General features: G+C 42.4%; 1 protein-coding gene across 7 annotated transcripts in view; it reads left to right on the forward strand.

Annotated features, from left to right (window-relative positions):
* The window catches only part of FMNL2 (formin like 2), a 123,148-nt gene extending 119,720 nt beyond the window's left edge, over positions 1-3,428 (forward strand). For 2 of the 7 annotated variants that reach the window (XM_032693369.1, XM_032693370.1), the window contains one exon: positions 62-837. In XM_032693369.1, the coding sequence (XP_032549260.1) occupies positions 62-369 (308 nt within the window). In that variant the 3' untranslated portion in view covers positions 370-837. Of the gene's footprint in view, positions 1-61; positions 838-1,517 lie in introns of those variants that run through there. The other 5 variants (XM_032693377.1, XM_032693373.1, XM_032693372.1 and 2 more) reach the window with 5 other exon arrangements.
* The last annotated feature ends 9,056 nt before the right edge of the window (positions 3,429-12,484 follow it).

Here is a 12,484-nt window from a genome sequence, read left to right on the forward strand (position 1 = left end):
TTTGTGTTCTGTTTTGTTTCTGTTTGTTTTTTTTTTGTTTTGTTTTTTTTTTTCTGTTTAGCCCTAAAGAAGAATAATATCACTAAATTTCCCAATGTTCACTCGAGGGTAAGGATTTCTTCTAGCACCCCGGTGGTGGAGGATACCCAGAGCTGGCAAGCATCACTTTTTACTTGGCTTCCTCCTCTCTCTGTCTGCCAGGAGCTGGTGGTAGATGTGGCTGAGCTAATACTGGTGAGACCCTCCAGGCCTGTGGAGACCCAGATCCTTGATTTTCACCCTTGGAGGTGCAGGGGATCCACAGGCCGTTGGCTGGTGACCGTCTTCACACTGTTTTGGCCATTTCTCTTCAAGTTCAGCCCAAAATAGTCTTGTCCTCGGGTTTTGTAGCCCCACAGCTCCCTGGAGGTTCTGCTGCCCCCAGACCACAAAATGGGGGATGAGATGCTCACAGCAGCTCCAGTGGCAGAGCTGGGAAGTTGGGGAGTTGTGTGTGACCCTGACACAATTATCCAGGAAATTTGAGGGAGGGTTTGCCCAATCCAACACAAATTTGTTGGCCAGCAGAGAAATATTTTATCTGGAATAGTCTTCAGGGCATCCATGTGCTGGTTGTGTTGTAGTTCCACAGGTAACACAACCAGCACATGGAATGGGCTTCATCAAGGCATCCGTCAGCTTTCCCACTCTTCCATCCATCCATCCATCCATCCATCCATCCATCCATCCATCCCATGCTCAGTGTTCGCTCCTGAGCTCTCACCTCCCCAGCAGTGGGGTGGGTTGGGCTGGGCTTTGCTGCAGGTGAGGAGGATGAGGATGAGGAGGGAGGGGTTTGGCCACTCCACAACTTTTGGCTGAGGAAGCTTTGCTCCACAACCTTTGGCTGAGGAAGCTTTGCTCCACAACCTTTGGCTGAGGAAGCTTTGCTCCACAACCTTTGGCTGAGGAAGCTTTGCTCCACAACCTTTGGCTGAGGAAGCTTTGCTCCAGCCACGGGGCAGGACAGCAGCTGGAGCATCCCAAGCACCAGCTGCTTTTCCCACCTTTAAATCTGGTTGGACTTGATCTAAGAGCTCTTTGCCAACCTGAACGATTCCATGATAAATGGGGGATACAGGGATCAGAGCTCCATCCCGCTGTGGCCAAACGTGTCCCAGAGGACTGTGGGTTGCACATCTCCCTCATCCCGCTGTGGGAATGAGGGAGGCTCTGGAGGACTGGGGCACACATCGACCCCCCGATTTGGGGTGATGGTGCCTCTCTGATGGATGTTCCCGCCCCATTCCCACCCCACACGGTCCCACCAGTATTACCCCGCTGCTTGGGCGCGTAGTCGGGCACGGCAGCCCCCGCTCCCCTCGGGGCCGACCCCCTTCTCTGCCCTCCACAAGCTGCTTTGATTGGCTTCCAGCAGGACTTTCCTTGTCTGGCCTCTCTCTCTGTGTGTGTGTGTGTGTGTCCCCGGGGGGCCCGTTTTCCCGGGACGAGCTCACCAGGCCCTTCCCTGCCCGCAGATCTTCGGAACCAGCCGTACCGCCGGGCCGACGCGCTGAGGAGGAGCGTCCGCCGCCGCTTCGACGAGCACGGCCTGCGCCCCAACGGCCCCGACGTGGCCATGTGAGCCCCGGGGGGGCTCCCCGGGGGCCTCGGCCCCGGACACTCCGTGCTCGGCGAGCCCTTGGGAACGGCCAGACCCACCCGCCGGGCCCGGGAACGGCTGGGAACCGCCCCGGAGCCACCAAGTGCCTGAGATGGAAGGACCTGCTCCAGGGACAGCGCCGGGACCTGCGCTGAGGGGACCCGGCCTGAGGGGTGTCCTCGGACACGTCCCGCGGCGTCTGGAACCAAAATGTAAAATTCCTGCTGGTTTGGGGGGGTCGGTTTGGCTGCTTGAGGGCGGAGTTCGGCGACTGGTCTCTCTCCGCTGGTTGGAAACTGGGAATACTGGGATGTGCTCAGCTTTGAAATGCTCAGCTCTGAACTGATCCCTGCGCTGGTGCCCAGGGTGTTGGCTGCACTTATGGCTTGGGTTTTGATCACAAAGGAAGACACTGAAGGGCTTTCTGTAGGAATAACGATCCCAAGGAATGACCCGGCCCTTTTCCCACCCCGGGCACCTCCGGAGCTGGATGTGGGACCCAACACATCCATGATCCCAGGGAGAGGAACCAAACAAGGTCACCCCCAGGGTCAGAGGGGTTTTGGGGTCCAGGACAGGGAGGGGGAGGCCCCGCTGGCGCTCACAGCTCTGGAGTAACAGCTATTTATTAATTAGCACTAAGCCAATTAACACCTCCGTAATCAGTATTAGGCTCTGGGACCACCTCAGTCCAGTTCCTCACTGGGGAACCAGCCCAGCCCTGCTCTGTGGGATCACACCCCGGGCCAATCCCACCCCTATTCCCTGCTGAAGCTCCTTTGGGCACCAAAGACAAGCCCAGCCTAAAATCCCGGGTAGTTTTTAGGTTCAAAATGGCTTTTTCCAGCCTAAAAAGGGACAGGAGACATTTTAGGCCCGTCGTGCACCCCCAGCTCCCGGAGCAGCAGCAGGAGGAATCCAACCCCTTGATCCTCTCAGCTGGGAAGAACTGGACTGAAGAGAGAAAGATTTGTCCTTTCCAAGCCCCCTTTTTTGCTTCCAGCTTCTTCCCTGGGCTCGTCACATCCCCCTGTTAATTGTAAAATTTCTTGTATAGTATTTAACCACGGAATTTCTTGGCCCTTTCCCATTGTGCTCCCTCCACTGGTGAAGGTCCCTGGAATCTTTTCCCCCCTCGGATAATGTGTAGTTATATGATAATCTGTTTTTAAATGTACAGATATTTTGCTACAAAATTGGTGCAGTTTTTTATGGTTTTTACACTTCTCTTTTATTCCCCCCCCCACCTCCCCTTTAGCCTCTGGGTAATATTGTAAATATTGTTTAAAATGAAATAAATGCATCAAGCCTGTGCTATACAATCTGAATGTTATTTTAACTTATAGTTTTTGTTTTTATATTTAACTAAACGGACAGTTTGGGGCTCAGAGTTACCACGTTGACCTATTTACAGGAATTTTTTGACTTTCAAAACTGCCAATTCCTTGCATTTTACAGCACTTGACCCACTAAAGAGAACATGCCACCCCCTCCTTTGCCTCCCTGGCAGTCACAAGGAGGTGTTTAATCAGAAGAAATGGGATAATTTTCAATTCAGTGTGATAGATTGTTGGTTACAAAGCACCAGATCTCGACTTCTTCAGCTCAAAGGTATTTTTTTTTTAACGAAAGAGCCAAAATTCTCCAGGCTGGCATGTTCTCTTTAATATTTTTCTAGTAATAGATCTGCTTCTTAGCAAGATTAGAGTGTTTTATAAAGCAGTTCACGTTCCTTTCCTGGTCTGTTCCTGCCATAAAAATCAAATAAACTATTTACACTACTACAGCCAAATCCTCACCGGGTTTTTTTGGGGCACTTTTCCCTTTTTTTTTTCCCTTCCCTGCTGGTGAATGTTGGACAGGAGAACTCCTGGAGGTTGGGGCAGCTCTGGGGGGATGGACACGGAAATGATTCCCGAGGTGATTTGCAGCATTAATTTACTGTTTGTTACTCTGGGAAAAAGAAATTCCAGATGATCACAGGGAAAATCACAAGTCACCCAAGGAAAATTACTAATAACGCCAGGGAAAAATGTCAAATCTCCACAGGAAAAATCCCAGATCATCTCAGGAAATTATCTCAAATTATCCCAGGAAAAATCCCAGATGATCCCAGGAAAAACCCCACATCACCCCAGGAAAAAAATCCTAGATGATCCCAAGAAAAAAAATCCCAAATCATCCCAGGAAAAACCTCCAAATAATTCCAGGAAACATCCCAAATAATCCTGGGAAAAATCCCAGATGATCCCAGGAAAAATCCCAAATCATCCTAGGAAAAACCCCTAAATAATTCCATGAAAAAAATCCCAAATAATTAAAAAAAAAAATCCCAAATCATCCCAGGAAAAAGCCCCAAATAATTCCAGAAAAAAAAAGCCAAATCATTCCAGAAAAAAAAATCCCAGATGATGCCAAGAAAAAATCTCAAAATATTCCAGGAAAAATGCCAGACGATCCCAGGAAAAAGACCAGGTCCTCCTGGGATAATATCCCATATCATCCCAAAGAAAATCCAAAATCATCCTAGGAAAAATGCCAAATCACCCCAGGAAAATTCCAAATCGTCCCAGGAAAAAAAAATCCCAGATGATCCGAGGAAAAAAATCTCAAACCATCCCAGGAAAAAACCCCAAATAATTAAAGGAAACATCCCAAATAATCCTGGGAAAAATCCCAGATGATCCCAGGAAAAATCCCAAACAATTCCAGGAAAAAAATCCCAAATCACCCCAAGAAAAAAAATCCCAGATGATGCCAAGAAAAAATGCCAAATCATCCCAGGAAAAAACCCCAAATCATTCCAGGAAAAAATGCCAAATCATCCCAGGAAAAAAAATCCATGATTATCCCAGGAAAAAAACCTCAAACCATCCCAGGAAAAAACCCCAAATAATTAAAGGAAACATCCCAAATAATCCTGGGAAATATCCCGGATGATCCCAGGAAAAAATCCCAAATCACTCCAGGAAAAAACCCCAAATAATTCCAGGAAAAATCCCAAATAATCCTGGGAAAAATCCCAGATGATCCCAGGAAAAATCCCCAATCATCCTGGGGAAGAAAAGAAACGAATAATTCCCTGAAAAAATGCCAAATTATCCCAGGAAAAATCCCAAATTATCCTGGGAAAAAAAATCCCAGATGATCCCAGGAAAAATCCCAAATCACTCCAGGAAAAAAAATCCGAGATCATCCCAGGAAAAATCCCCAAATAATTCCAGGAAAAAATGCCAAATCATTCCAGAAAAAAAATCCCAAATCATCCCCAGGAAAAAAAAATCCCAGATGACCCCAAGAAAAAAACTCAAAACATTCCAGGAAAAATCCCAGATGATCCCGGGAAAAATTCCGAATCATCCTGGGAAAAAACCCCAAATATTTCCAGGAAAAAAAACGCAAAAAATTCCAGGAAAAAAATCCCAGATGATCACAGGAAATAAAATCTCAAACAATCCCAGGGAAAAAACCGCAAATAATTAAAGGAAACATCCCAAATAATCCTGGGAAAAATCCCAGATGATCCCAGGAAAAATCCCAAATCACCCAGGAAAAAACCCCAAATAATTCCAGGAACAAATGCCAAATAATGCTGGGAAAAATCCCAGATGATCCTAGGAAAAATCTCAAATCATCCCAGGAAAAATCCCAAATAATTAAAGGAAACATCCCAAATCATCCTGGGAAAAATCCCAGATGATCCCAGGAAAACTCCCAAATCACCCCCGGAAAAAAATCCCAAATAATTGCAGGAAAAAATGCCAAATCATTCCAGAAAAAAAAATCCCAAATCATCCCGGGAAAAAACCCCAAATAATTCCAGGAAAAAACTTCCAAATCATCCTGGGAAAAAAAATCCCAGATGATCCCAGGAAAAAAATCTCAAACCATCCCAGGAAAAACCCTCAAATAATTAAAGGAAACATCCAAAAATAATCCTGGAAAAATCCCAGATGATCCCAGGAAAAAACCCAAATAATTAAATTAAACATCCCAAATAATCTTGGGAAAAATCCCAGATGATCCCAGGAAAAATCCTAAATCATGCCAGGAAAAAACCCCAAATAATTGCAGGGAAAAAACCCCAAATAATTCCAGAAAAAAATCCCAAATCATTCCAGGAAAAAAATTCCAAATCATCCAGGGAAAAATTCCAAATCAACCTGGGAAAAAAAATCCCAGAGGATCGCAGGAAACAATCCCAAATCATCCCAGGAAAAACCCCAAAATAATTCCAGGAAAGAATGCCAAATCATCCCAGGAAAAATCCCAGATGATCCCTGGAAAAATCCCAAACAATTCCAGGAAAAAAAATCCCAAATCACCCCAAGAAAAAAAGTCCCAGATGATGCCAAGAAAAAATTTCAAAACGTTCCAGAAAAAATCCCAGATGATCCCAGGAAAAAATCCCAAATCATCCCAGGAAAAAACCCCAAATCATTCCAGGAAAAAATGCCAAATCATCCCAGGAAAAAAAATCCATGATTATCCCAGGAAAAAAACCTCAAACCATCCCAGGAAAAAACCCCAAATAATTAAAGGAAACATCCCAAATAATCCTGGGAAATATCTCGGATGATACCAGGAAAAAATCCCAAATCACTCCAGGAAAAAACCCCAAATAATTCCAGGAAAAATCCCAAATAATCCTGGGAAAAATCCCAGATGATCCCAGGAAAAATCCCAAATCATCCCAGGAAAAAAAATCCCAGATGATGCAAAAAAAAAACCCCTCAAAATATTCCAGGAAAAATCCCAGATGATCCCAGGAAAAATCTCCAATCGTCGTGGGGAAAAAAAGAAACGAATAATTCCCTGAAAAAATGCCAAATTATCCCAGGAAAAATCCCAAATCATCCTGGGAAAAAAAATCCCAGACGATCCCAGGAAAAATCCCAAATCACTCCAGGAAAAAAAACTCGAGATCATCCCAGGAAAAATCCCCAAATAATTCCAGGAAAAATGCCAAATCATTCCAGAAAAAAAATCCCAAATCATCCCCAGAAAAAAAAAAATCCCAGATGACGCCAAGAAAAAAACTCAAAACATTCCAGGAAAAATCCCAGATGATCCCGGGAAAAATTCCAAATCATCCTGGGAAAAAACCCCAAATATTTCCAGGAAAAAAACCCCAAAAAATTCCAGGAAAAAAATCCCAGATGATCCCAGGAAATAAAATCTCAAACAATCCCAGGGAAAAAAACCCTAAATAATTAAAGGAAACATCCCAAATAATCCTGGGAAAAATCCCAGATGATCCCAGGAAAAATCCCAAATCACCCAGGAAAAAACCCCAAATAATTCCAGGAACAAATGCCAAATAATGCTGGGAAAAATCCCAGATGATCCTAGGAAAAATCTCAAATCATCCCAGGAAAAATCCCAAATAATTAAAGGAAACATCCCAAATCATCCTGGGAAAAATCCCAGATGATCCCAGGAAAACTCCCAAATCACCCCCGGAAAAAAATCCCGAAATAATTCCAGGAAAAAATGCCAAATCATTCCAGAAAAAAAATCCCAAATCATCCCGGGAAAAAACCCAAAATAATTCCAGGAAAAAATCCCAAATCATTCCAGGAAAAAAATTCCAAATCATCCCAGGAAAAATTCCAAATCAACCCGGGAAAAAAAATCCCAGAGGATCCCAGGAAACAATCCCAAATCATCCCAGGAAAAATCCCAGACGATCCCAGGAATAAATCCTAGATGATCCCAGGAAAAAAAATCCCAAATCATAACAGGAAAAAACCCCAAATATTTCAAGGAAAAAACCCCACATCATTCCAGGAAAAAAATTCCAAATCATCCTGGGAGAAAAAATCCCAGATGATCCCAGAAAAAAATCTCAAATCATCCCAGGAAAAATCCCCAAATAATTAAAGGAAACATCCCAAATAATCCTGGGAAAAATCCCAGATGATCCCAGGAAAATCTCAAATCACCTCAGGAAAAAATCTCAAATAATTCCAGGAAAAAATCCCAAATCATTCCAGGAAAAAATCCCACATCATCCCAGGAAAAATGACAAATTATCCCAGGAAAAAATCCCAAATCATCCCAGGAAAAATGACAAATTATCCCAGGAAAAATCCCAAATCATCCTGGGAAAAAAAATCCCAGATGATCCCAGGAAACAATCCCAAATCATCTCAGGAAAAAAAGCCAAATAATTCCAGGAAAAAATGCCAAATCATCCCAGGAAAAATCCCAGATGATCCCAGGAAAAAATCCCAAATAATTCCAGGAAAAAAATGCCAAATCACCCAGGAAAAATTCCAAATCACCTCAAGAAAAAAAGTCCCAGATGATGAAAAGAAAAAATTTCAAAAGGGTGGAGAAAAAATCCCAGATGATCCCAGGAAAAATTCCAAATCATTCCAGGAAAGATTCCAGATGATCTCAGGAAAAAAATCCCAAATCGTGCAAGGAAAAAACCCCAAATAATTAAAGGAAACATCCCAAATAATCCTGGGAAAAACTCCACATGATCCCAGGAAAAATCCCAAATCACCTCAGGAAAAAAAATCCCAAATCATCCCAGGAAAAATGTCAAATTATCCCAGGAAAAATCACAAATCATCCCGGGAAAAAAAAATCCCAGATGATCCCAGGAAACAATCCCAAATAATTCCCAGAAAAAAACCCAAATAATTCCAGGAAAAAATCTCAAACCATGCCAGCAAAAAATCCCCCAAATAAATAAAGGAAACATCCCAAATAATCCTGGGAAAAATCCCGGATGATCCTTGGAAAAATTCCAAATCACCCCAGGAAAAAAATCCCAAATAAATCCAGGAAAAAAATGCCAAATAATCCTGGGAAAAAAATCCCAAATGATCCCAGGAAAAACCCCAGGTCACGCCAGGACAATATCCCAAATTGTCCCAGGAAAAGCCAAAATCATCCCAGGAAAAAAACCCCAAAAATTAAAGGAAACATCCCAAATAATCCTGGGAAAAATCCCAGATGATCCCAGGAAAACTCCGAAATCACCCCAGAAAAAAAATCCCAAATAATTCCAGGAAAAAATATCCCAAATCACCCAGGAAAAATCCCATCACCCCAGGAAAAAAAAAAATCCCAGATGATTCCAAGAAAAAATTTCAAAATGTTCCAGAAAAAATCCCAGATGATCCCAGGAAAAAATCTCAAATCAACCCCGGAAAAAAACCCCAAATGATTCCAGGAAAAATTCCAAATCATCCTGGGAAAGAAATCCCAGATGATCCCAGGAAACAATCCCAAATCATCCCAGGAAAAAAACCCCAAATAATTCCATTAAAAAATGCCAAATTATCCCAGGAAAAATCCCAAATCATCCTGGGAAAAAATCCCAGATGATCCCAGGAAAAAAACCCCAAATTATTCCAGGAAAAAAACCCCAAATCATTCCAGGAAACATCCCAAATAATCCCGGGAAAAATCCCAGATGATCCCAGGAAAACCGCAGGTCCTCCCAGGATAATATCCCGTATCATCACAAGGACCATCCAAAATCATCCTAGGAAAAAAATCCCAAATCACCCCAGGAAAATTCCAAATCATCCCAGGAAAAAAATCCCAGATGATCCCAGGAAAAAACCCAAATCCTTCCAGGAAAAATCCCAAATCATCCAAGGCAAAAACCCAGACAATCCCAGGAAAAAATCTCTAATTGTCCCAGGAAAAACCCCAAATAATTAAATGAAACATCCCAAATAGTCCTGGGAAAAATCCCAAAGAATCCCAGGAAAAAACCCCGTATCATCCCAAGGAAAACCCCAAATAATTGCAGGAAAAAATGCCAAATCATTCCAGAAAAAAAAATGCCAAATCATCCCACGAAAAATCCCAAATCACCCCAAGAAAAAAACCCCAGATGATGCCAAGAAAAAAATCTCAAAATATTCCAGGAAAAATCCCAGATGATCCCAGGAAAAAAATCCCAAATTATCCCAAGGAAAAAAACCACAAATCAATCCAGGAAAAAACCCCAAATAATTCCAGGAAAAAATTTCCAAATCATCTCAGGAAAAAAAATCCCAGATGATCCCAGGAAAAAACCCCAAATAATTAAAGGAAACATCCCAAATAATCCTGGGAAAAATCCCAGATGATCCCAGGAATAACCCCAGATCACCCCAGGACAATATCCCATATCATCCCAAGGAAAATGGAAAATCATCCTGGGAAAAAAATCCCAGATGATCCCAGGAAAAAAACCCCAAATTATCCCAGGAAAAACCCTCAAATCATTCCAGGAAAAATCCCAAATAATCCTGGGAAATATCCCAGATGTTCCCAGGAAAAAATCCCAAATAATTCCAGGAAAAAAATGCCAAATCACCCAGGAAAAACTCCAAATTACCTCAAGAAAAAAAGTCCCAGGTGATGAAAAGAAAAAATTTCAAAAGGGTGGAGAAAAAATCCCAGATGATCCCAGGAAAAATTCCAAATCATTCCAGGAAAAATTCCAAATCATTCCAGGAAAAATTCCAGATGATCTCAGGAAAAAAACCCAAATAATTAAAGGAAACATCCCAAATAATCCTGGGAAAAAGTCCACATGATCCCAGGAAAAATCCCAAATCATCCTGGGAAAAAAAAAATCCCAGCTGATCCCAGGAAACAATCCCAAATAATTCCAAGAAAAAACCCCAAATAATTCCAGGAAAAAATCTCAAACCATTCCAGCAAAAAAACCCCAAATAAATAAAGGAAACATCCCAAATAATCCTGGGAAAAACTCCACATGATCCCAGGAAAAATCCCAAATCACCCCAGGAAAAAATCCCAAATAATTCCAGAAAAAAAAGCCAAATCATTCCAGAAAAAAAATCCCAGATGATGCCAAGAAAAAATCTCAAATTATTCCTGGGAAAAATCCCAGATGATCCCAGGAAAAATCCTAAATCATCCCAGGAAAAAAACCCCAAAAATTAAAGGAAACATCCCAAATAATCCTGGGAAAAATCCCAGATGATCCCAGGAAAAATCTCAAATCACCCCAGAAAAAAAATCCCAAATAATTCCAGGAAAAAATATCCCAAATCACCCAGGAAAAAACCCATCACCCCAAGAAAAAAAAAATCCCAGATGATTCCAAGAAAAAATTTCAAAATGTTCCAGAAAAAATCCCAGATGATCTCAGGAATAAATCTCAAATCAACCCAGGAAAAAACCCCAGATGATTCCAGGAAAAATTCCAAATCATCCTGGGAAAGAAATCCCAGATGATTCCAGGAAACAATCCCAAATCATCCCGGGAAAAACCCCCCAAATAATTCCATGAAAAAAATGCCAAATTATCCCAGGAAAAATCCCAAATTATTCCCGGAAACATCCCAAATAATCCTGGGAAAAATCCCAGATGATCCCAGGAAAACCCCAGGTCCTTCCAGGATAATATCCCATATCATCCCAAGGAAAATCCCAAATCATCCTGGGAAAAAAATCCCAGATGATCCCAGGAAAAATCCCAAATCATCCCAGGAAAAAAACCCAAATCATCCCAGGAAAAATTCCAAATCATCCGGGGAAAAAAATCCCAGATGATCCCAGGAAAAAAACCCCAAACCACCCCAGGAAAAAAACCCCAAATAATTAAAGGAAACATCCCAATAATCCTTGGAAAAATCCCAGATGATCCCAGGAAAAATCCCAAATCATCCCAGAAAAAAAAATCCCAGATCATTCCAGGAAAAAATGCCAAATAATTCCAGGAAAAATCCCAGATGATCCCAGGAATAAATCCCAGGAAAAACCACAAACCATTCCAGGAAAAAAATCCCAGAGGATCCCAGGAAAAAAATCCCAAATCATCCCAGGAAAAAACCCCAAATGATCCCAAGAAAACAATCCCAGATGATGCCAAGAAAAAAAATCTCAAAACATTCCTGGGAAAAATCCCAGATGATCCCAGGAAAAAAAATCTCAAATCGTCTCAGGGAAAAAAAAAAATCCCAAATCAATCCAGGAAAAAACCCCAAATCACCCCAGGAAAATATCCCACATCATCCCAAGGAAAACCTCAAATCATCCCAGGAAAAAATTCCAAATCATCCTGGGAAAAAAATCCCAGAGGATCCCAGGAGAAAACCTCTAATCATCCCAGGAAAAAACCCCAAATAATTCCAGGAAAAATTGCCAAATCATTCCAGGAAAGAAATTCCAAATCATCCTGGGAAAAAAATCCCAGATGATCCCAGGAAAAACCCCCAAATAATTAAAGGAAACATCCCAAATAATCCTGGGAAAAACTCCACATGATCCCAGGAAAAATCCCAAATCACCCCAGGAAAAAACCCCAAATAATTCCAGGAAAAAAAAATCCCAAATCAACCCAGGAAAAAAGTCCCAAATCATCCCAGGAAAAACCCCAAATCACTCCAGGAAAATATCCCACAGCATCCCAAGGAAACCCCCAAATAATCCCAGGAAAAATCCCAATTCACCCCAGGAAAAAAATCCCAAATCATCCCAGGAAAAACCCCAATTCACCCCAGGAAGAAAATCCCAAATCACTCCAGGAAAAACCCCAATTCATCCCAGGAAAGTTCATAGATGATCCCAGGGAAAAAAATCCCAAATCAGCCCAGGAAAAATGGTTTGGGGCTCCTGCATTTTCCACCTGGAATGGCCAATTCCACTCCCAGCATGTTCCCAAGGAGTCTGAGCCACGTGACCACCCCAGAGAGAGAATTCCCTGGATGAATCCACCAGGATCAGTTGTCAAAAAGAGGGAAAATCCAGGCTGGGAAGGAACTGAGCTGTGAGTGTTCCCTGGATGGGATTTGGGAGGGATATGTTGCAATTCCAAGGGGCAGAGCCAGGATTCCTCCAGGACAAAGACACACCAGG

The sequence above is a fragment of the Chiroxiphia lanceolata genome, chromosome 7 (assembly GCF_009829145.1).
Source record: "Chiroxiphia lanceolata isolate bChiLan1 chromosome 7, bChiLan1.pri, whole genome shotgun sequence".
NCBI lineage: Eukaryota > Metazoa > Chordata > Aves > Passeriformes > Pipridae > Chiroxiphia > Chiroxiphia lanceolata.